The sequence below is a fragment of the Carassius carassius genome, chromosome 19 (assembly GCF_963082965.1).
Source record: "Carassius carassius chromosome 19, fCarCar2.1, whole genome shotgun sequence".
NCBI classification, from domain to species: Eukaryota; Metazoa; Chordata; class Actinopteri; order Cypriniformes; family Cyprinidae; genus Carassius; species Carassius carassius.
In genome coordinates, this window is record NC_081773.1 from 4,835,137 (window position 1) to 4,860,433 (window position 25,297).

Sequence of the window (25,297 nt, forward strand, 5' to 3'; positions counted from 1 at the left end):
AACCTTTGCATCCCCAGAGGAGGAGAGGTTGCACACTTTATGTCCTGTTCTTACTCTGCATATGTACGTTCAGAGAACACATACACTTCGTAAGAGCAATCAGCTGTTTGTCTCGTGGGCTGATTCTTACAGAGGAAGACCTATCTCCCGTCAAAGCCTTTCCCATTGGGTGGTGGAGGCTATCGTATTATGTTACAATAATTCGAATTTGGAGCCCCCAATAGGACTACGAGCACACTCTACTAGAGGTATAGCTAGTTCCTGGGCTCTGTTTAGAGGCATCTCTATTTGGGATATTTGGCCCATTCAGTTCTAGAAGTGAGTAGTCAGGTTGTATAATGCAATTTTATTAAAGGGCGAATTCCTCATATTATTCTGTTTTCATCTCCGTCGGGAGCTATGATTCAGATAATTACTCAGCCTTTCTTAGTCTGCTTCGTCAGCAATCAGCAATACAGGAGTTGTCTATATCCCATAGTGAGATACCGAAGGAATGTTAGAAAGAGAACGTTAGGTTACTAACATAACCCCGGTTCTCTGATAACATGAAGTGAGGTATCTCACAAACATTGCCCTCCTTGCCTGTTCTGCACGGAGAACAGATATGCGAGAATGACGAAATGGCAGGTAGCTGCGGTTTATATACAGGGAGCAGGACTCCCTGATCACTGCAGCGATTGGTCTGCCATGGTTGGCAGACGTGGTGTTATTGGTGCTTCCGCGATCGGCCACGCCTGAGGCGGTCCCATAGTAAGATACCTCACTTCTTGTTATCAGAGAACCGGGGTTACGTTAGTAACCTAATGGCTCTAGTTGTCCTGGTCTCCGCTGTTTTTCACGTCTGTAGAGGTCCTTTCTAGGTGCTGATCCACCATCAGTGGATGTGGAGGATTATAATGTAACAAAAACCCATTCAAATACTGAGGTGCTAAACCATTCAGGGCTTTATAAGTAATAAGCAATATTTTAAGATCTAGACGATGTTTGATAGGGAGTTCAGTGTTGACAGAACCGGGCTAATATGGTCATACTTCCTGGTTCTAGTAAGAACTCTAGCTGCTGCATTTTGGACTAGCTGTAGTTTGTTTACTAATCATGCAGAACAACCACCCAATAAAGCATTACAATAATCTAACCTTGAGGTCATAATTGCATGGATTAACATTTCTGCATTTGACATTGAGAGCATAGGCCGTAATTTAGATATATTTAATAATAATAATAATAGTAATAGGCTATAGGCCTACATACCTGTCACTCATTATATGTTAAAAAAAGGATGAAAGGATGAAAGCCTTTAATTTCTTAGGCAATTCCATTTTAATTTATTAGTATTTATGGTGGCAAAAGAAAAATCGTAAAAAATAAAGGTATTTTTTTTCTCTTAAATTCGTATTTGGCATATATATAGGCATTTATAACTACATAAGTAAATATAACTAAGTAATGTTCTAGCCATTAGACAACTTTTATTTTGATAGCATGACAGGCTGCTTAGACTACTCTATGGCTCCCACCAAAGCCAGAAACTGATTTTCCTTTGTTTACAGCACCGATGATAACATCGCTGTCAGTTCGTGTGATTTTCGCTAAAAACCTGAAAATGCTTTTTGCATTACATGTCGGCATTCTGCAGTAATGACCGTTCATCTGTGCTGACTGAGCGTATACTATAGAACCAAATTGACAATTTGACGCGAATCGTATGAAGTAAATAATGTAGCGAACTAAGAGATATTAACAGAAGCTTCAGTTATGTTTTTTGGCTGAAAAGGTGCAGAAAGGGGTAAGTTGCATGTTTTTGCAGTTGCTCTTGGATGTTGCATAATCACGAACGGGGTGAAATCTGTCTATCAGTCAGTCTATCTAAATCAAAATCAGTTCTATCCTAAAAAAAAATGTATCCCCTTTTCAATTCAGCCTTGCGTCATTCTGCTTGTCTCTTGTGAGGAATGCAACGAGGAGCATGTACACCACGCCCAGTTAGACAGCGACGAGAACATCCTCAGCTGTGATTGTTTGCTTTGTTTGAACATGTTTGGGGTGTCTGATGATAGTGGCCGTCCTCCAAAATATTTCCAGGAAGGGGATGTGTAAAATATAAATTTAACCGGCTGTGCTTATACTATATATAGTAGGTTTTTGTAAGATATTAATATGATTTGTTTTTGCTAGATGAACATACACATGTATAATTAACGCGTTATAGAGTGTGACACAACTATAAGTAATAGCTAGACTGGCCAATACAAGTATTTAAAGATTGATAAGCTAATATACCCTCCCCTCCTTTATCAATTTAAACACAATCATTATGGCTAATTTTGAAATAAGGAGGCCTAGGCTAAAAAGTAATGTTGTTTAATTTTTGGAGGATGTTAAGCCATGATCACTACAACAGTACAGTACACACACTCCCCAACCTTGAGCTGAGACATCAAATGCCAAGAAAAATACATTTAACCCTTTTAAGAGCCCTGCATAAAAATTAGGCTCTGGTAAATATATTCTAGCTAGGCCATATGATAATGTATTTGATTTAAACATTGCTTTCAAAAATGTTATATAAGTCCTTACTTTAACCAAGAGCTGATTGAAAGGATTTGTCAGTTCATATTTAACTGTAATTAGTTATACAATATTTTTTATTTTTATGTTTTATTATTATGTTTATTTAGAATAAATATGTGGATTTTTCCCCCATCCAAGTAGGCAAGGACTGCCATTCAATATTGCCCTTTAATTGCACCTGTAATAAATGTTGAAGTCACTGTACACTGAAAAATAAAAATAGATGTAAAAATAATTTTCTTTTAGAAATTGAATCAATTTCACAAATAATTATAAAGAATTAGCAAGTGACATATTGAATTACTAAAATAAATTTATTTGGCATAAAATAAAATGCTCCAATGCATTTTTTTTGTAACAGCATATAATCAAACTAAACTATGTTTTATTAATGCTTTTTTGTCATTAGGTGTGATGGCTTTGTTTCAGCTCTGAGTCATCTGACATGTCTCACTCTTCCAAGCCTCGATCCCATCCTTGTGGCCTTTGCGACAAATCCTTTGCCCAGATATCCATGCTCACCAGACACCAGCAGCTGCACACCTCTCGTCTGGTTCTACATAAACGCACCCATGCTGCGGAGAAGCCTCATACCTGCCGACTTTGCTCCAAGACTTTCATCTCGTCGGCTCACCTTGCCCTGCACCTGCGCTCGCACAGCGGAGAGAGGAAGTACAAATGCAGTGTATGTTCCAAAATGTTCATGCAATCGTCCCAGCTTATGCGCCACAAGACCATCCACACTGGCGAGAAACCCTTCAAATGCCCAGATTGCAATAAGTGCTTCGGCCGTGCCTCACACCTGAAAACCCACTGTAGGCTCCACACTGGTGAAAAACCATTCAAATGTACACAGTGTGAAAGGGCTTTTACGCAAAAGGCCGGACTTATTATACACTTGCGCTTGCACACAGGTGAGCGCCCTTTTAAGTGTGAGAAATGTGGCAAGGCCTTCCGCACGTCAGCCCACCTGCTTAACCATCAGGCTCTGGAGCTGGGCGAGGGAAGATACACCTGTGCCACGTGCAACAAGGGCTTCAGGTCGGTGTCCATGCTAAAACAACACGAGAAAAGCCACCAGGACAGTGGGATGCTGTGTTGTAGCGTGTGCTCGGGGGCCTTCGCTCATTCCTCCTATCTGCAGCTCAAACTGCACTTACAAAACGGAGAGCAGCTTTTCCATTGCAAGGTGTGCAACAAAATTTTCGTGAAGATGTCCACTTTTGAGAAACACTGCAGAAAACATCAGACAGAGATGGAAAGATGTGAGGACAGGGAAGTAAAAGAGGAAGACGATCCCCCATTTGAGCTGCATACTGCTGTGTCTCCAACGCCTTCGACGTCAGAAGTCAACACACGCTCCAAAACAAGAGCCAAAATTAAGAGTACAACCGAAAGCTCTTAAGAATTGACAGGCATAACATTCACTTATGTCTTTCTGTATTTGTGATGTATGACATAAAATACGCTTTCATCTGCTCTTAGTTTTGTAAAATAATAAAGATTATTCTCTGCATGCATGCAATACAGTCTTATAGACCATGAACAGTTGTACAAAAACATGCCTTTGCACATTTTTTTTTACATTTAACTTAATGATTTTTTTTAATCTTATCAAAAAGTGGTATCATTCTATATTTTATCAGCTTTGAAGATACAGGGGATGCATCATTATACTGCATACAGTTACCTTAATTGGAACCAATTCTTTAGTTCTTAAACCCCATCAAAAATACTAAAACTTACTACTACATGTATTATTTCTTAAACTGTAAGAGAATTGAGACAAACACAAAATGTGAACCCTCAGAAAGCTTCATGGTAATGAAAGGCTTTTGCTTCTAAGAATATAATAGCCATTCAGCAGAAATCAGCACAGAAAATGTGGAAAAACATTCAGACCGGGTCAAGCCTTATGCACAAATCATTTCATAATGCACAATTTGTGACATTTATGTTTAAGTAATAGAGTTTTAATATAGGTGTGCAATCAGCTACATGCAACTGACAAATATAGAGAATATATAAATGCTTGCATATAAATCGACAATACATAGATGCTTGGACAATCCATGCATGGTTATCATAATCCACAATGTATTCTGCAGTGAAAATGTTTGATTATACTGTTCACACAGAATAGATGTTTAACATTTAGTTAAAATAAAAAAGTAAAATATTGTTTAAATGAATTTCTGTTGTTGATTTCGTTTTTCAGTGGAACTTGATGTTTATTATTATGTGTATGCTGTTACAGAGCCACACAAGGCAGCATCTGTGACTGAATCTGCCTGGATGTCCTCATATCCTAGCAGAATGTGTTATCTGTGACAGAATCACAACCAGTTTTCTAGTTCTTTTGACAGAGAAAACATAGAAGAAACATTTCATGAACATGAATTTTCAACTTTACACACAGTTTTATGTAAACACTTAGATGTGTTTACTGTCATTTTTAGCCAGTTGAATACAAAAAAACTAACTCAAACTTTTGAACTGTGACCTGTTTCATTTTCAGTGGCATACTTTTAAACATGTTGTCTAATTTTTGGGCAGGAGCATATAATGCATGGCATTTATTTTGTTATTTTCCACAAGTTTGTTCTGGAAAACAACGACAAAGAAAAAAAAATGTTGTTTTACAAGTAGGTGGTGATGGTGATTATTTGCCCTCACTCAAACTTTGCTGTTCATCCAGCTTTATATTTAATACAATAAAATGTTAACAAATGAGTTAACATTTGTCCAAGTGCCTCGTTCGATTCTTGAACTGAACTATGAGCAACGAATAGTGTGTATCGTGTGTGCTCTTATAATGTTATTGCTCGATAGCAACACTAGATGGCGCTAGGTGAATGGTAAGGTGATGGACATTCATTCCTTGGGGCCCTTAAGCAAAAATGGCCTCTTTAATGCAAGAGAATGGAACATCATGTGAGGCCACTTTTCACCACTAGAGAGTGATGTGTATCCATACCTTCAGTATGATGCAAGATTCTTTTGAGAAACAAAGTGAAGTAAAATGTCTTAAATATACTTATAACTATATAAGTATTTCAACAAAAAGATATAAGCAGAAGTAGAAAATGCGGTTATGCAGAAAACGTGTTTGTGGCTATAACTAAATTTGCAGATACACTGCTGTGTGAAATACATGAAAAATAGTTTCCTTTTACACCATATAAAAGTGTATAGATAATGGAACATTATTTGGCTAGTAGTGTGTGAAAGTTAATAACAGTGAAAAAAAAAAAAAAATATATATATATATATATAATATATATATATTTATATAATATATATATATATATGTTTAAATTAAAAGTCTTAAAGTAAATGCCCATATAAGTACCAATCTTCTGGTGCTCCTCGAGTGGCAGTCAAAATGATTTATATTATTATTATTATTATTACACTCTAAAAATAAAGTTGCCTAAAATGTTCTTCATAATGATGCCATAGAAGAACCATTTTTGGTTCCACAAAGAACCATTCAGTCATTTAGACAAAAAAAAAGTTTCTTCTATGGTATCGTGAAGCAACTTTATTTTTGTATTATTATAATTATTCAGTGAAATTAATGTACCATGTATTTGCTTGTCAATGTTTTTATTTAATATTTTGTATTTTCTAGTTGATTTTATGGTTATACATTTATGCAGTATATAATCCATTTATTGTCTATTTTCAATTTTTGAGCATAGAAAATTTTAAAATCCAACTTTAGTAAATCTTGAATGCTTTGGAAAACAGACTTATGTTTGGCCTCTCTCTCTCTCTTTTTTAGAAGACTTGACAGATTATTGCTTAAGTGTAAAAGGTTAGAAAAAGTGAAATAAAAAAAAAAAAAACTGTTTGACAAAAATACTATTTTTTTTTTTTTTTACATTTCATATGAAATATATTTTCTAAAACACATTTACGATTAAAAATCTAAATCTGCAATTCTAAATAAGGTGTGTCCGAATGTGGGGCTGATATCTCAGACAAGCTTTTATTTAGGTGCAGTACCATACATTGACTGAAGAGGGTTAAACAGATTCTTAAATCCATCACAAAACACATTTAAAAACTACACACATTTATCATAAACCGTGACATGGCTTTCTTCTATACAGGGTTCCCATGGCAAAAAAGTGACAGTAAACTGGCTTTAAAAACCAAATGTCTTTTAGTAGTTTCAGTCATGCGCCGTGCTTTTGCAAAGAAAGCATTTTCCTCTGTGACTTCATTGTGAGATCAGCCCAACAGTCTTGAGCAAAAAAAAAAAAAAAACCCACAACCACTGCATTGTGATTGCTAAACAGATCTGCTCAGAGCATCTTGACTTCCCGTCTACCATGGAAATGTCTACACAGCATGTGTGGTGATTGCTTTTGCTATTGAACTGCCCGTGAATAAGTAAAAAGAGTGAATAAGTAAATGTCATAAACTGAACTGCATTCAATTGAAAATATGGCATCATCATAACTATAACTTCAATTGTTTTATAGCCATGTTATGTATACAGCACAATTCAAATGTGAACTCTATAATAATATGCAATTACAAAAGCAAAAACCAAGTAAAAAAAAAATGTTGTAGTTCTGTTCTGATAGTAGTAATACAAAAAAACAAAATTAATAAATAAAAAAAAGGAGAAAATGTTTCTTATATGTTGTTATGTTGACTTCAAAGACTGTGCAAACAAACAAACAAACTGCTGCCACATTTTTTTTTTCTTTCACTCAGCAGGAATTAGCACGGAGAGGTTGCATGACATTTTCATTCTCAAAAACCAAGAGCACAACTAAGCGAGGTAAAATGCAACCTACGATACATGACATATGTTTTCAGGAGAGATTAATGAATAGTTAAGAGTACGAATCTAAACTCAAGAGATGCTCAAACTGTAAAGACAAGCCTGTTACATCTGTCATGGTCATATAAACAAACACTCTTGTTTAGCATGTATGTAAAATCAAGTCCCTGAAACAAAACCAGAAACACTTGTTTAAATATTCTTATCTTGCCTCATAATAAATGGATTTATAGCAATGCAAATACATTATCCTTAAATGTAGGGGTAAATTAACTTTGAAAATAGATATCCCTCAGTAACAACATTTTGTGTATGTAATTGTGTTTTACTGCACTAAGGAATAATCCTCTGCAGCACATGTCTTCTCAGGTAGAGGAGTAAGGGGGTTATTCTCAGCCCACAGACAGTCTTTCTTCTTCTTCAGTTCAGAATTCTTCTTGTGATCCTTTATCAACAACAATATTATGACCAATACAAGAAAGCAAATCAGAGGAATGGTGACTCCCAGTGCCGTTCCCAACGGGTCTGTCTGCTTTTTAAAATCACCTGAGAAGACCAATTAAATGTTAGAATTAGCTTTTTGATATAAGATTTATGGATACACATGCTTTAAGTGATTTTAAAAAATACTATTAGAGTTAGTGTTGTCATTGTGTAATTTCATGCAGCTCCAGAGTGATTAGTCAATTACAACTAAAGTGCATTCCTCAAAAAATGTACAGGTGCATCTAAAAACAATTAGAATATCATCAAAAAGGTATTTATTTTTTGTCATTTAATTTAAAAAAGCAAACTTTCTTATATTCTAGATGCAGTGCACACAAACTGAAATATTTAAAGAGGTTTTTTTTCTTTTTCTTTTTTTTAATTCTGATGGTTATGACTTACAGCTTAGGAAAATAAAAAGTTCAGTATCTCAAAAACTACTTTAGCCCCTGCCACAGTGTCAAAACCACTTCCAAGTGGTTTGATGACCATGATAGATTACTGCGCTTGATTGGCCAGTCAACTCACCTGACCTGAACCTCACAGAGAATCTATTGGGTATTGTGTAGAGGAAGATAAGTAACATCTGACAAACAATACAGAGGAGCTGAAGGCTGCTATTAAAGCAATTCAGTAACACCTCAGCAGTGCCACAAGCTAATCGCCTCCATGCCACACCACATTAATTGCAGTAATTTGTGTAAAAGGAGCCCCAACCAAGTACTGAGTGCATAATTAAAACTGCTTTGGAGATCTTGAACATTTCTGTTTAGAATAGAACATATTATAATATTTATTTATTTATTTTCAGAATTAAAACAAAAAAACTCTAAATATTTCAGTTTGTGTACAATGAATCTAGAATATAAGAAGGTTTGCTTTTTTGCATTCAGTTACAAAAAATAAAGAACTTGAACTTGAACTTTAGATCATCTGATCCTTTTGGAAAGAGCTCCATGAACTGAACTGACATAAAAAATGTTCAGTGCCTGGAATCCCCAGGTGTACAAGACCCTAGCCCTGACATTAGTCTTAAACTTAACCCTTAAATCTGACTGGGTGGTCTGATTAGACAGAATAATTTAGTGACTAAAGCCCAGTGGTAATTATCAAATCGCTTACAGCAGGGATTCTCTAAAAACATGCTGCATTCTGGATAGTTACCTTCAGTGTGAACGTAGATGGAGAGCTCTCCAGATTTATCTGAAGCAAATTTCTTCCAGGTGTTAGCAGTTAGAAGCCATTCCTCAACCTGACAGTAGTATTGCCCAATATCAGTGGGGTTGATCTGTGGCACAGTCAGTTTATAGTGTGTGGCAAGTGGTCGTCCAAACACCAGATTTCTATCAGGAATTTCACTGTGTAAGATACCGTCATGCCTGGCAGTGAATATAGCGACTGCTCCTTGTTCCTGAACCTTGAACCAGGTGACCTCAAAGACTGATTTATCGCTGGATTGTGAGGTAATGACACAGTCAATGGTGAACCCAGCCTGATGGTTTGTAATGTTGAGCATTTGATTGTCCTTCTGAACACGCAGTTTACTTTCTGTTTAAATCAAACACAAATTCAACGATCAATCAACAAGAACAAAACATACAGACACCTCTAAAGGAAGATCCTATGTTGATAGTCTCAAGCAATATGACAGGGTTTTGCAGTTTGCTCTCTAATTTTATAGAAAACAAAAATTAATGCATTAATGTTCTTTTCAATTTTCCGATGATTTCAAAATTCTAAATTGAAATTTAGAGTACTCACCTATAAGCTGAACAGTAACATTGGTAAAACCGGACGTGTCGCTTGCCTTATGTGACCATTGGCCTTTACAGTCCAGCTGGTACTGTTGAACTTCACAGTAGTAGCGGCCCCTGTCTTCCTGGATGGCTCTATGGATATTCAAGTGAAAGACACCCACTTCTGGGGTGGAGAAGTGAAGTCGTCCCTCAAGCTCTGAGTCAAAGCTTTTGTACTTCAGACGACCATCATGGCTATATGTCAGAAGTGCAGAACTGGAGGACAGGTATTGGTTAAACATCCAGGTAAGGGAGTAACGAAGAGTGGGATCAGACCCAATGCCCTCCACTGAGCATTTCAACTTTACCTGCTTTCCCTCTTCAACCTTCAACTGAGTGTCAGTTTTATTCATTTTGAAATCACTGGCTGAAACCAAAAAAAAAAAAAACAATAAGTACAGTATCAGTAACTGGATCATGACGTTTTTATTTTCTATTTTAAATTTATTAATTATTGCATGCAATGATTTAAATCTATACTGAGCACATGTAATTTGTCTTTATTAAAAGTAATTTTTGTCCCAACACAGTTTCAAGTCAGTTTGTAACTAGTTTATTTTTTTGTGTATTAGGTAGCAATTTTTATTTTATTTTATTATTTATTTTATTTTATTTTTGTAATCAAATGTTTCCATACAAATTACATTGTATGTATGCATACAAAATTACCACCTTGTAAAACTTTGTTTTCATTAAAAAGTTGTCTATTATTGTTTTGTTCTTTTATAATTGGCAGTGTTTTTTTTTTATATTAGAAACATTTTAACACTTTTGAAATCAACATAAATACAATATAAATACATTTCTTAGATTTGTTTTCACTCTCAAGGACCCTTAATAATCAGTTAAACTTATGTTTGTGTAAAACACAGTTCAGTGAAAAAGGAAAAAAAAAAATAATAATAATAATTCAGTAAGGTAAATATGTTTTTACCTTTCTCTTGGACAACCAGCTCTGTGGAAACAGACATTTTCTTGAGGGAATACCAGTCACCAAGAGGATCCTGAAGCCACTCTTCCACCTCACATTGATATTGTCCACTGTCAGATGTTCTGACCTTCTGGATAATCATCTGGAAGTTCTGTTTCTGTCTTATTTCCAAACGGATCCTCTGGTCCATCTCTAGGCCGGCTGCAGGGCCAAACTTGACAACAGCATCTAGGTCCATAGTTAAGAGCACCTGGGACCCAAACATCCATGTTATTGTGAAACGAGACGTATTTGTGGTTGTCGTCATGACTGAGCATTCAAGCTTAGCATCAGTGTCGACAGCGGTTTCCAGACGAGAAGTGGGTGAGAACAGGCTCATCTTGCTGTCTGTATTAAACATTACAAAGTAAGGAAGAAGGAGAGATATGGATATCAAACAGCTGAATCTACGATTATCTAAATGCTTTATTTACAAGAAAAAAAAAAAAGGTTCTGAATGTGTAAAGACAACATAGTAGCAAAAATGCTGGGAAGGACATTTACAAATGTCATTTAATTTATATGCGAGTCTCTTTTGTAGTAGGTACTATATGTATGCTAGCACCGGTCTGTCTTATTACTGCTAATTTGTGTTTATGCCGCCTGAACCATGGCTTAGTTTCCTGTTCTCCTTTATGTTTGTTCCTTATTGAAAGACCTGGTGTCCACAGTTATTAACAGTCAAAAATTTAGATGTACCTGCTTATTTTTTATCTCTGTTTTCTACACATTGTAATAATAATAGTAAAGTATTTTAAATATTTTAATATGTAAATACTTTTATATACTTTACTACTGTAAAATAATGCAAATGGAAGTTTGGGAATTTTGTAATGACTAAAAATGTTAAACAATTAAATAGTTCAGACTCTCTGCTTAATATCTTCTAACACTTTACTTTGATGGGCCCACAATGTACTGACTATAAGAATCTTTGCTAGTATATGTCAACTTATTTTACTAACCCTAAACCTGATCTTACAGTCTACTCTGAGGGTTAGTAGACATGTAGTTGCAAATTAATGAGAATAAGGAAAAAGTACAGTAATTATAGGATTGTGGTATGGTCAAAATTATGATTACATGTGTAATTGTACAACTGTCCTATAACTGTAACTACAACGTAACAACTTACTGTGGCTTATTTAACAGACATTTTCTATGTATGTACAAACAGTATTTGTTAAAGACATCTAATATAATGTGGGTTCAATCTTAGATTTGATGTTATTTAGATTACAGCTCTGTTCACTCAGGAAATTTACTCAACCAGGTGCATCCTGGGATTCTTTTACAGAGTATTATTTTAAGCAGGAAGTATGCGGTACTCTTGTTAGCTGTTTCACTATGCAGTCCAAACATACTGCACATAACTGTAAATAAATTCATACAAAAGCACAATTTATACTTGTCTTCAAAACTAATTGCAAGCATTTCAGCATAGGAATATGCCTTAAGATATAAAAGATCCAAATGTTTGATGAAGAATGATTTTTACATACAAATTATTTTTTTGAATAAGTAGCTGTATTTACCAGGTTTGTGTACAATCACAGCTAACAGGTTGGAGTGCTTAAAGGCTTTCTGTACATCCTTTTGATAGGCATCAACTTGACACTGGTACTGTCCTTTTTGCTGTTTGCTGGCTCTTGGCACCATGAGAGTGAAACGAGTGTCTTCCGGCTGAGCTTGAATGTTCAGCTGATAGTTTCTCTGATCTGCTCTCCATTCCATTTCTCCAGTGTGACTTACGGATAAAATATTTGTTTGAACAGATGAATTGTGGGGCTGAAACATCCAGCGTAGAGCCAAAGACACTTTAGGCCCTCTGACTCGACATAGCAGTTGTACTGGAGAATCTATTGGCACCTTTGTTGTACGACTTGTCAAGCTCACCACCATTAGAGAATCTGAAAAGAAACGTCTGCAGTGATTATTACAATTCTAACATCAGTAACAGAACAAATTTGAGCAAAGTAATGACAAATAATTTATGACAGAATTGCTTGACAGTTTTCTCTGTTACTGAGAATAATATGTTATCATATAGTAATCTTACCAACAGATTTAACTGTAATGGCTTTTTGCTGAGATTGGGTGATGGCTTTCATCTCTCCATTGCTCTGTACTGTCCATTCAGACACAATGCACTTATATTCTCCACTGTCAGATATTGAAGATGCACCAAGCTGTAGAGTAAAGTTTCCAGCTGGAGAATGAAATGTTTGGACATTTCTGCTCTGATACCTTGCCCCAACATCTTTCATCACTCCCTCATGGGTCAGACTAACGACATCACTGAAGGAAGCCCCCGGGTCTTTCTTGTGTTGCCATGACACTGATAAAGGACCCTTGAATCCTGACACTGAGCAGGAGACATGTAGTGCATCTCCCTCAGTCACCGCATCCTTCATCAGCATGACCACCGCCAGATTACTCTCTGACCAGACAGGCAAAAAAAAAAAAAAAACTTGCCAATGTCTGTTTTTTAATGCAAGCATTTTTGTTGTGAAAACTGTGACTAGATTATTTACAGCAAAGAATGCAAACCAATGGCAATTATTTCAAGGCAAGCCTCACTGTCATTGTTTAGGATTTTTTTTAACATCGGTATCTTCTCCATACTTAACATTGAAAATCACAATGACAGCAGAGAAGGAAGAACTGTATCGTTTATTACCTTTAGCTGTGATGCTCACAGTCTCTGGACTGGATATTTGTTTTTGTATTTTTTTGAAGGTGCCATCTTCATTCATGTTTTCCTGCCAAACTTCACACTGGTATTGGCCGTGGTCCTCAGTCCGAGCCGAACGGATGGTCAGCAGGTAGTCCATGTGACTGGTTTTCACTGCTATCATCTCTGCTGCATTCTCTCGCTCTTTGTAACTGTCAAAAACGGTGAGCACCCCAGAGGATCCGATCTGGGCCACTCTCTGCTGGTCCTTCAGCCAAGTCACCGAGAAGAAATGACCAGGAAGGTTCTGTGCATTCACACTGCAGCGGATGTCCAGTGCGTCTCCCTCCTGTAGTGGCCCCTTTGAAGCCTTCAGATTAACACTGAAGGAGTCGGCATCAGGGGCCACTTTTGAGACACAGAAAACAGCATGAGATTAAACATGTTCTCTTACACAACTTCCTGTGTCTGACTGCACTCATACTCACTCAGACATTACAACAGGTTCTGACTAAGTAGTTACAAAGTAGTCACAATGACATCTGCAAAATATTATTATACTACAAATGTATCTGTCATTTGGTAGAAGCTAAAATGCCATCATGGGTAGGCTGTGTGACCTTCGTTTATCCTCAAAAACATTTACAAACTGCTTCAGGTAACAGCAAATTTGACACAAAATACATTAACACGGGTTCAGTGATTTTTTTTTCTCTCTCTCTGCTGTGAATTATTGACTGAAAAAGAGCATGAAACTATTACAATTCAAGAGCTATTTAGACAAATGGATAGATAAATGGGAATAAACATCAACATTTGATTGTAAGGATATAATTGTTACTTTCGTACATTAAACTTTGTCTTAGATTTCTAAGTGTAAGTAAAAATCAAAGAGCCTCTGGTTTAAATGACAGAATATAAATCTCACCGATTCGTTTAATCTCCACATCGCATGCTGCAGTGGTTTTGTGGGCAATCTGTGTCCAGGAACGGTCTGGGTCTTGGATCCACTCAATGGCTTTGCAGAAGAACTTCCCCTGGTCGGACTGCTGCACTTGAGGCATCTTCAGTCTGTAGGTTGTGTCCTCCACCTTATCCATGCCGATAAGACCGGCACGATAGCGATCCTCAAATCCAGCTCCTGGCTTTACAGTCAGATCTTTGTCCAGGGTAATGATTGGCCGGGGGTTTTCATCCAATTCACCATGGAGAAACCAGGTGACCGACAGATGAGTGTGTTGAAAAGTCTGGCTGGAGACCTGGCACTCAAGCTGAAGAGGATCACCTTCAGACAAGCTCTGAGAGGGAGAACCCGAGTACGATGCCTCCAGGGTGTCTGCAATCACTGTGGAGAAACAGACTTTTTATTTATTTTTTGCCATTGAACATGTATTAACAAAGTGACAAAAAGTGATTGACCAATATGCATTTTTCAAGCCAGTACCAGCATCTAGAGAACTGATATCAGCGGATACTACATCAGTGACTGATGGATGATGCAGTAGTGTTTAATATGAATATATCTTACAGCCAAAGACATTCTTTTGGGATACATGGGTATGTGAATGGATTTTAAATAAAAGATTTCTCTCAGATCATTACATTAATCACCCAAACCCTCAAAATAAATAGATATCTTACCATTAAGCTTTGCTTCATCATCATAATCTCCGAAATATGTACCACCTGTGTGTATGGTCCCACAGAGCAGATCACCTGCATCATTCTCCTGTAAATCTTTGATCCACAAGACAACTGAAGATCCTGACAGCCTTTCAACATAAATCTCTTTATTTCTTATTCTATCAGAGAATATTCCGTAGGCAAAGTTTGGGTCACTGGTACTGATCATATTTAACTCCATATTTGGTTTCTTGAGAATGAACTCAAAATCCCGCTTAGATGGGCCTGTAAACCCTGTAACATTACAGGATATGGAGATGGGGTATCCTTTCACTCTAAACAGAGGACCTTCCTGGATCTGGACCTGAATCTGACCACTGCACAGATCTGTGTGGAGAGAGGCATTAGACAGGTTAATCTCAGAGATATTTTACACAGAAACACAACCCCAGTTCCAGACAAGCTGGGACATTTTGTAAAATGCAATAAAATCAAGAATCTCTGATTTGTTCATTCTCTTTAACCTTTTTTAATTGACAAAAGTAAAAAGAAAAGCAGTGCATACATATAAACCACTTGCATGTAACGTTTATTTCATTTTTAAAGCCTTATGGTAGTGAAAGTAATCACCATCCACATTCATTGTATGGGAATTACAGCTTGAATGTTTACTAGCCTTTTGCATCTCACATAGGATTTGATTTAACATGAGGGTGAGAAAATTAAATAATGTCCCAAAACTTCTATATCCTCAGAGAAAATAAGTCAAGGTTTCTATTTGTGATTCAGTTCAGTCTTACCCCACTGCAGTAGTCCTGTGAGACACAACAATAGTGGCAGCTTCCACTTTTGGCACCAAAAGTCTACCATCCTTAAACTGATCGATCCGTTTGCTTTCTTATCTCTAAGTTATTACAGGTTTCACTGAGAGTGCCTTAAACCTGATATATGTTCTCTGAAACAAGCAACTGTGACATCACATAAAGAGGAAACAAGTGTGATAAATATGGTTTCCTGTCGTCTCGCACCACACTGATCTTCACATGCGTCAATGTCCTCAAATTCTCATTACTGTGTATGTGAACAGAACAATAGAACATACCAGCAGTTGTTTTTTTTTAATGCACCATGATTTGATTATACAAAGCGAGTTTTTCTAAAAAGTGATTACATTTTAACAGAAAGTTGCAAAATCTGTTCTGAAAAAAAAAAAAAAAAGTTATATATCTTAACAAGTCTCTAATTAACCATAATACAAACCCAGATTGAAAATTTAACTGACCTGTTTATTCTTTACAGGTACACCATTAATTAAAAAAACACATCACAATTTGATTACATTTTATATAAGCCCTGAAGCCAGAGAAAACGTATTTAATCACACTCTTAAAGGCATAGTTCACTCAAAAAAGAAAGAAAGAAAGAAAGAAAGAAAGAAAGAAAGAAAGAAAGAAAGAAAGAAAGAAAGAAAGAAAAAGGTAAAATTCTGACGACTTTATTCTGAAACCTTCATTTTCTCTTTAACACATTTAATGCCCTTTCATGTTCAAGAGTCGGTTTATTTTAAAAAAAGTACATTAATGTCTATGTTACATTCATCATATGTCACCACATGAGCGCTACTTCAGAGAGCAGAAAGTGTCCAACCTAAATTCTGTTTAAAAAAAGTGATGTGACATACAACCAAGTATGGTGACCCATACTCAGAATTCATGCTCTGCATTTAACCCATCCAAAGTGCACACACACAGAGCAGTGAACACACACACCATGAACACACACGCGGAGCAGTGGGCAGCCATTTATGCTGCGGTGCCCTGGAAGCAGTTGGGGGTTCGATGCCTTGCTCAAGGGCACCTTAGTCTTGTTATTGCCAGCCCGAGATTCAAACCCACAACCTAGGGTTAGGAGTTAAACTCGCTAACAACTAGGCCAGGACTTTCCTCAGTCTATTCTGAGACTATTATGACTAGACTACTATAAGTGGTTATGACTATTATGAGTGGTTTTCAAGGCCTCCAAGACTGCAACTGACAAATCAAGCTATTACAGATGTAATAGATGTAACACCTCAACCGAAATTTCCCCTTGTAGATCACTAGAGGGAGCCCTCTCCAGGATATAGAACTGTTAATCTAGTTCCTGTCACATTACTTCCTGGTTTTTCATGTTGGACCACATAGTTTTCTCACTTAGTTTTTGTAAAATATTGTTTATCTAGACTGTTATGAGTGGTTTTGAGTTTTTGACTATTTCCATGCCATGTTGTGGATTAACAACCTTTGATTGTAAGGTGTCTTTTAGAATTCTTATAAAATTATTGCGAAAAGTAGTATTAAAGGGTTTCCCCGCTAGCAGGGAACGTTCTCAGAACTTTGGCTAACATTCCGTAAAAGATTTTTAAATGTTTGAAAGATAACATTTGAATGTAGCCTAATGTTTAAAAAAAATTCTAAGAATGTTTAGAATTGAAAAAAATGTTCCTATAACGTTAAGTGAAAACAAAGCTAGAACATTCTTCCTGCAACATTTTGAGGATTTTTTGAGGATGTTGTTGAGGTAACATAATATAAAATGTTATCAAAAACACATTGGCACAATGGATGTTGTTTAGGAAACAGATTATAAAATGTTCTCAAAAACACATTTTGACAATGTTTCAAGACAACAAATGAAGAACATTCTCTCAGCTATGTTAGTAGAACGTTATAAGAACATCATTGACATTTGAGGTAATTAAATGTTTTAATAAAATGTTCTTCTAATGTGAAGGTTTAACAAAGATAGAACATTTTATCCACAACATTTTGAGGATATTTTGAGGATGTTGTTTAGGAAACAGATTATAAAATGTTGTCAATAAAACATTGTGACAATGTTTCAAGATAACAATGGGAAGAACATTCTCTCAGCCACATTAGTAGTTATACGAACATCGAGGCTCGAGGTGATGAAATGAGTTAAAACATTCTTCTAATAAGTTAAGGTTTAACTAAGAAAACATTTTTCCTCCAACATTTTGAGGATGTTTTTCTGGTAATAATAATTATACAATGTTGTCAATAACACATTGGCACAATGTTTCAAGAAACAATGTTTTCAAACAATAATTGACTGATTTTAAGGAGGGAAAAAGCGCTTCCAATTGTGTTCTTGTTAGCAGTGGTTACCTGCATTACGTGCAGCCATCATCACGTTGCATCAGAATGGCCTCAATGCAAAGTTCATCCAAAAATTAAGAATTTGTAAGATAAATATCCATATTAAAAATTTAATAAGTAGGGCTGGTAATTTAACATGTGAATTAGATTAATTAATTATGGAGAAAAATAACGCTTTTAAATGATTAACGCATTTGACGCACTTACCCTGCCCCAAATCTACTCTATGTGCATCATCTGCCATTTCATACAGTCGATTGATGACTAATATGAGGCAGGACAACAATTTACTGTGTGATGGGACCTAGAGAATATCTTTAAAACTGAAGATATGGGGCAAAACGCCCGTTTGAGATTGTGTCTCATATTTACATCATATCACACAAGCTGCAGGCTAAGTGCAATATCACATTAGTGCAAAATGTGATACTCATCTTATACAACATTTCATTAAGAAGTTAATATGAAGTGCCCAGGTTGTGGAATGACATCCCGATCTCAATTCGAACAGCTGAGTTTACTCATTTTCAAAAAAACATCTAAAGACATCTTTTTCGCCAGCACTTAACCAACTAATAGTAGTAGCACTTACCTTTTCTTTTCTTGTCTACCATATTCTTGTTTAAAAAATAAAATAATAATAAAAATAAATAAATAAATAACTACTAGACTAATTGAGACTTCTCATGGCATTTGTATACTGTTGTTGTTCTCTTGTTGGTCTGATTGCTTCTATTGTTCTCATTTCTAAGTCGCTTTGGATAAAAGCATCTGCTAAATGATTAAATGTTAATATTGTGTTATTTTAGACACAATGTTGCTGTTTTGCTCAATTTTGCCAACCAGAAAATAAAGACAACAAAAAGATTAATCAACGTTTTGAACGAATTTGGTGAACCATTTGGTGCGTTGAACCACTGGCCACAGTTGCGTTGGATTTGAATTGGTGCTGAACAGACTGATCGGTGAATGACATTAAAGTACCGCGAGAGCGATTCAAAAGCACAAGGAGTCGTCTGCTCTATAAGCTCTTGCAGAACTTTGATGTCACACACGAATCGGCAGAGGTGGAAAGTAACGAATTACATTTACTCGCGTTACTGTAATTGAGTAGCTTTTTGTGTACTAATACTTTTTAAAGTAATTTTTTAAATCTGTAATTTTACTTTTACTTAAGTATATTTTGTTTGAAGTATTGTACTTCGCTACATTTTAAAACACATTAATTACCGAGTAAAAAAAATAAAAATAAAAAAAATAAATCGCTCCCTGGAAACTACGGCAGTAAATAATGGGCAGGAGGGCAAACTGGCGCTAAAATCACAAGAAAGATGCAGACGGCCAAAACAGGCGTTAGTGGTGCAGACACCGCTGAAAACGAAACCCCGTCATATTCTGAAGTTTAACTCGAAGGAAATGAAGTGAACCCCTGGTCATATGTATGCTCTATTATGCAGTGTAAGCTGTACTTTCCTAGGAAGACCAAACTAGCAGCTTATAAAATCTCGACAAGACCTCAACCCTTCGCAAGAATGTAGAGGTAAGCTAAATAATTGCATCGTTGCATTGGTGGTTAAAATGAAGCTTTGACATTTTAGCAAGAGGTTTTGCACAAATTAGCTAAAAAGACCGTGGTGAGGAGTGTGCTATTTTTGTTTTAATGATATGCTACCATATTGCCTTTTTTAGCTCTATTTCTACAATATTCTAATGATATTTTGTTTTAATGATATGACACCATATTGCCTTTTTTAGCTCTATTTCTACAACAGAAAATAATTCCAAACACAGCCACCAAAGCACAGTTTTGCGTCTCTGAGCAACGTGACAGTGTTTCGTTCCTGAATGAATCAAACGTTTAAATGATTCGGTTCAATCGCAATGACTCACTTATTAACAGTGACTTGCTGACACATACTGGCCATTTTAATTTCACATTTAAAGTATCTTTAGATTTTTTTAAATAATTAATTTCTTATCATTTCAAATGAGTATTCAACATTTTTTGTCTTGAATATAAAAACATTATTCATGCATTTGTAACTGCAGGTTAAATGCATTCTTTTCCTGCACTAAACAGTGTAATACATCTAAATGCCACTTCCAATGAATCTTCTGCATTTCCTCTGCATTAAAAGATGAGTTTGTTGATACTGATTTGCCTGGTAACAGCCCAAATGTTTTATTATTCTAAATAACTGATTCCTTTAATTAAAAACAACTAGTTTGAGATTAATAGACCTATCCCAGGGGTGTCAAACTCAGTTCCTGGAGGGTCATAGCCCTGCAGAGTTTAGCTCTAACCCTGCTCCAGCACACATATCATGTAGTTTTCAAATAAATCTAAATGATTAGATTAGCTGGATCAGGTGTGTTTAATTAGGGTTATATCTAAACTGTGCAGGACTGTGGCCCTCCAGGAACTGAGTTTGACACCCTTGGCCTGTCCCATTTTGACTCCCTCCCACTGTTAAAATGTAACTAAGTAATTTTTACTCTGAGTAAAGTTTAAATGAGCTACTTTTTACTTTTACTTGAGTAGATTTTTAGACTGGTACTTTTACTTGTACTTAAGTAAAATTTCATTAATGTAATGGTACTTTTACTTGAGTAGAATATTTTTGTACTCTTTCCACCTCTGCGAATCGGTCTTATGTTTATGACCGCTTCAAGTCGAACAAGCCTAATGATTGAATGAACCATTCATAAAGAACCATTTACTTCACTACTGAATGAATCAGCCATTTGAACAAATGAATGAATAAATGACTCGATGACTTAATCATTAAGACATTTACCACCACCTACTGGCAGTTTTAGTTTAATATTTAGCATTTAATTAAAGACATAGTTTAATATTTTCATAGTAATAATAATAAAATTAAGAAAATATATTATTAAAGTTATAGTTCACCCAACCAAAAATGATAATTCTGTCATCATTTACTCACATGGTCCAAAAGAGTAGGCTATATATAGCCTAATAAATTTTATCAAACAAAATATTTCTTGCTGAACTTACTTTTCATAATGCTTTACACAACAATGACTTTAAATTAGCTATCTTTTGTGAGTAATTTCTCCAAACTTTGATGTGTGATTAATTCAGTTAATGAATCACCACATCATGTAATTAATTAGATACAAAAATGTAATCGCTTACCAGGACTAGTAATAATCACTTTAATCTAGCTTGTGCTCACAGTTGTAAATTAAGCAGTTCTGGGGGAATGATGATGAGGTCAGTTTTGTTCATGCACTGCTCAAAGGTGATGCACGCGGAAACACAGCGGAGAGATCAAAACAAAACAATGATCACTAATTAAAGCTGAAGTAGGTAACTTTTGTAAAAATGTATTTGTGAAACCTGTCATTATGTCCTGACAGTAGAATATGAGACAGATAATCTGTGAAAAAATCAAGCTCCTCTGGCTCCTCCCAGTGGTCCTATTGCCATTTGCAGAAATTCATCCGCTCCTGGTAAGAAACAACCAATCAGAGCTGCGGTCCGTAACTTTGTTTGTGTTCAAGATTTACAAATTGTATATAATAAGCGAGTACACCATGAATCCATTTTCCAAACCGTGTTTTTAGCCTGTCCTGAATCACTAGGGTTCATCTATAATAAGTGTTTATATTCGGACTATTTTAGATTGCTTCGGGGGTACCGCGGCGGAGTAACCCGGTACCTTTGTGATTCTTCATAGACATAAACAGAGAGAAGGGTTATGACGTAGTTCTGTCGGATGACGATGCCATTTTTTACCACGAAGCCAAGGCATTTTTTCCAGAGTCGTCATCCACACTGAAATGTCCAAGATATTACATCTGCCTTATCGTGCATGTTTAAACCTCACTGAGATTATACAGAAATAAGTTTCATGTAATTATTCTGGCAGGACCAATTTATTTAGGGACATATTTCACCATTTACTGGTGTGATCACTTAGAATTTATCTAATACACCACTACCCTCGTTTTGCCGCAGGACAGCAAGTGTGAGTAAAATTCTGTTGTCTTTCTAGGACTGTAATATGAAAAGCATGCAAGTAAATATCTTCAGAAACTGCTTGGAAGTGAATAGCTCTTGTCGTTTCCAGGGCGCTTCATAGTGTGCGACCCAGTAGCTCCCAGTCGTTTTGTTATTTCTAATTGTGTTTTAAACTGTTTTTTAAAACGTGTTTTAAACTGTGGCGCGTGTGTATGAAAGAAATAACTTGTCAGAGTTTCAGTAATGCAGATTATGGGTTTAGTCGTGGAGCTTTTTGCACTTTTTTTGCGTGACAACGCTTCTTCTGGGCTTTGCTAGTAGGACATGGTGTATACGGGAAAATAAGCCGCGAGCTTCTCCTTTCCTTACGGACTTCTGCAGTGGGAACTGTACCATCGGGTATACCGATGGAACTTTGCAGGCCGTCTAAGTCGTCAGGTCATCGGAAAAAAAAGGAAGAAGAGGTGGTTTGCAAGAGACTTAAGACTCTTCGACTTGACAACCGCCGCAAATTACCACCACTTCCTTCGGTCCTGCTGTCTAATGTACAGTCTATCAGAAACAAGTTAGATGAGCTGGAAACATATGCTAAGTTTAAACGGGAAGTAAAGGACACTTGTCTCCTTGCCTTTACTGAAACATGGCTCGGTGATGCAGACTCGGACCTGAACATAACTGGGTTTGGAAGGCCAATTCGTATGGACCGGTCATCGGAGATCACCGGCAAGAACCGAGGAGGAGGCGTGTGCTTCTAAGTGAACGAAAGGTACTGTAAAACTGTCGTGATCAGAGAAAAGATATGTACCACAGACGTGGAATTGTTGACTATTTCTCTCTGTCCTTTTTATCTGCCTCGTAAATTTCAACAGCTCTTTTACACATTAGTATACATTCACCCACGGTCCAATGCCACAGTTGCTGCCCAGCTGATCCCTGACGTCACGCATGAACTGGACTCTATTTGCCCAGAGGCACCTAAGTTTATCCTTGGAGATTTTAATCATTGCAATTTAAAAAAGACTTTGAGGACGTATGAACAGTATGTGAGTTGTTCTACAACAAAGAAGAACACTATGCTAGATTTATGTTATGGCTCAGTAAGCGGGGCTTACAAATCTCTGCCTATGCCTTCTTTTGGTGATTCTTACCATGACAGTGTCTATCTCATGCCTGTATACAAACCATTCTTCAGACGCCTAGAGCGGGAGGAAAGGACAGTGAAAAGTTGGTCAGAGGCCAGCATCTCCTCTCTCCAGGCATGCTTCGAGTGTACAGACTGGCAATGTTTTTATGATGGTTGTGATGATAATAATGAACTTATAGACACTGTTTCATCATATATCACATTCTGTATGGACTCAGTAATCCCATCTAAAAAAGTGGTTATTTTCCCAAATAATAAACCTTGGGTGACCAAAGAACTTAAATCTGCCATCAATAAAAAGAAAATAATATTTTATTCAGGAATCCCACTGGAGAAAAAAGCAGCTTCCAGAGAAGTTAAGGTTGAAATAAGGAAGGCCAAAATGAATTACAGAAATAAAATTGAAATTCTGTATTGTAGAGGGGACCTTAGGGCAGCCTGGACAGGTATAAAATCCATGGCATCAATTAATCAGTATTCATGTGAGACCAAGCAGGTCATTCATGTAAAGAGTGTGGAATATGCTGATTTGGCAAATGGCTTTAATTCTTTCTTTTCTCATTTTGAAAGGTTTGATTTTCTGAATAATATCTCCAAAATGCGGGAATCTTTGGTTCCAAAGAATGGTCTAGTGATAACACAAGGTAATGACACAGATCTTTTCAAGAAATTAAACATACGTAAAGCTGCTGGCCCTGATTCCATCTGTGGACGCGTTTTGTGTTATTGCGCGGACCAGCTCAGTGAGGTGTTTACAACACTTTTTCAGATGTGTATCGATTGTGGTCAGATTCCTGCTATATGGAAAACATCAATTATAATTCCTGTCCCTAAATCTAAAAATCCAAGAGAAATGAATGAATTCAGACCAGTTGCACTAACATCACTTGTGATGAAAACTTTCGAGAAAATATTGAAAGATGAAATTATCTCCCTAATTGATGGAAAATTAGATCCATTACAATTTGCCTATCAAGCTGGGAAAGGAGTGTATGACTCTAAGATTTTCATCTTAGATAGATTATACAAGAATCTCGAAAGACCTAAATCACATGCAAAACTTTTATTTGCAGATTTTTCTTCAGCTTTTAATAAGATGCAGCCTCATATTCTAATTGAGTGACTGGCCTCTTATTTTAATTTACCTGATCAGATTTTGAAGTGAAGTGAAGTGACATTCAGCCAAGTATGGTGACCCATACTCAGAATTTGTGCTCTGCATTTAACCCATCCGAAATGCACACACACAGAGCAGTGAACACACACACACTGTGAGCACACACCCGGAGCAGTGGGCAGCCATTTATGCTGCGGCGCCCGGGGAGCAGTTGGGGGTTCGATGCCTTGCTCAAGGGCACCTAAGTCGTGGTATTGAGGGTGGAGAGAGAACTGTACATGCACTCCCCCCACCCACAATTCCTGCCGGCCCGAGACTCGAACTCACAACCTTTCGATTGGGAGTCCGACTCTCTAACCATTAGGCCATGGCTTCCCCAGACTACAGAAGGTATTTGTGAATGGCCACATGTCCAGTAGCCTCACTTCAAACACAGGGTCTCCGCAGGGCTGTGTCCTTTCTCCCTTGCTTTTTATTATGTACACTGATAGCTGCAGGACTTCCCAATTGGGTAGCTACCTTGTGAAATTTTCTGATGATACTGTCCTACTGTCACTTCTTCAGGGGGACCGATCGGGCAATGGAAGTGCCTTATCACAATTTGTGAATTGGTGTAATGATAATTTCCTGGACCTTAATGTGACAAACTAAGGAGTTAATCATTGATTTTAGAAAGAACCATTTTAACCCAGAAGCCAGCATTATTCATGGCGGAAATGTTGAAATTGTAGAGACGTATAAGTACTTAGGAACCACGTTTGACTAAAACCTCAGATTTGATCAAAACACAGAGTCTATCATTAAGCGGGGACAACAAAGAACAGATATGCAAATTATTTTATCCCCTCTGCCATCAGGTTTTTAAATACTGTTGATAGCGGCAACTACATAGGTCCAGGCATCGCAAACCTCTGTACTATTATTTATTAATTTATTTACTCAAATGTTGGTCGCTGCTCAGAC

The 25,297-nt window shown here is 36.7% G+C and overlaps 2 protein-coding genes across 3 annotated transcripts; one reads left to right on the forward strand and one right to left on the reverse strand.

The window, feature by feature from the left end:
• Nucleotides 1-1,490: 1,490 nt before the first annotated feature.
• On the forward strand, nucleotides 1,491-4,761 carry LOC132094915 (gastrula zinc finger protein XlCGF8.2DB-like). Its single transcript, XM_059499578.1, has 2 exons — nucleotides 1,491-1,786; nucleotides 2,981-4,761. Exon 2 carries the CDS (start codon nucleotides 3,017-3,019, stop codon nucleotides 3,974-3,976), a length of 960 nt encoding a protein of 319 aa, XP_059355561.1. The 5' UTR covers nucleotides 1,491-1,786; nucleotides 2,981-3,016; the 3' UTR covers nucleotides 3,977-4,761.
• A 1,790-nt stretch (nucleotides 4,762-6,551) lies between these two features.
• Nucleotides 6,552-15,899, reverse strand: LOC132094916 (immunoglobulin superfamily member 2-like). 2 transcript variants are annotated; one of them, XM_059499579.1, is made up of 9 exons: nucleotides 15,722-15,899; nucleotides 14,940-15,308; nucleotides 14,227-14,643; nucleotides 13,305-13,706; nucleotides 12,684-13,064; nucleotides 12,160-12,534; nucleotides 10,589-10,972; nucleotides 9,620-10,021; nucleotides 6,552-7,918 (listed from the first exon to the last, which is right to left on the reverse strand). In XM_059499579.1, the coding sequence occupies exons 1-9, from the start codon at nucleotides 15,789-15,791 to the stop codon at nucleotides 7,698-7,700; spliced, it is 3,021 nt and encodes a 1,006-aa protein (XP_059355562.1). In that variant the 5' UTR covers nucleotides 15,792-15,899; the 3' UTR covers nucleotides 6,552-7,697. The 2 variants fall into 2 exon arrangements, with proteins under 2 accessions (XP_059355562.1, XP_059355563.1); XM_059499580.1 differs by lacking the exon at nucleotides 9,620-10,021 and adding an exon at nucleotides 9,023-9,406 and having other exon boundaries at nucleotides 15,722-15,896.
• Nucleotides 15,900-25,297: the final 9,398 nt, after the last annotated feature.

Coding starts and splice junctions, on each gene's coding strand:
- LOC132094915 (XM_059499578.1), top strand. CDS start 3,017: ATGTCTCACTCTTCCAAGCCTCGATCCCATCCTTGTGGCCTTTGCGAC.
- LOC132094916 (XM_059499579.1), bottom strand. CDS start 15,791: ATGGTAGACTTTTGGTGCCAAAAGTGGAAGCTGCCACTATTGTTGTGT. Junction 13,065..13,304: donor TGTGAGCATCACAGCTAAAG/GTAATAAACGAT, acceptor CTGTCTGGTCAG/AGAGTAATCTGGCGGTGGTC. Junction 12,535..12,683: donor CATTACAGTTAAATCTGTTG/GTAAGATTACTA, acceptor GTTTCTTTTCAG/ATTCTCTAATGGTGGTGAGC.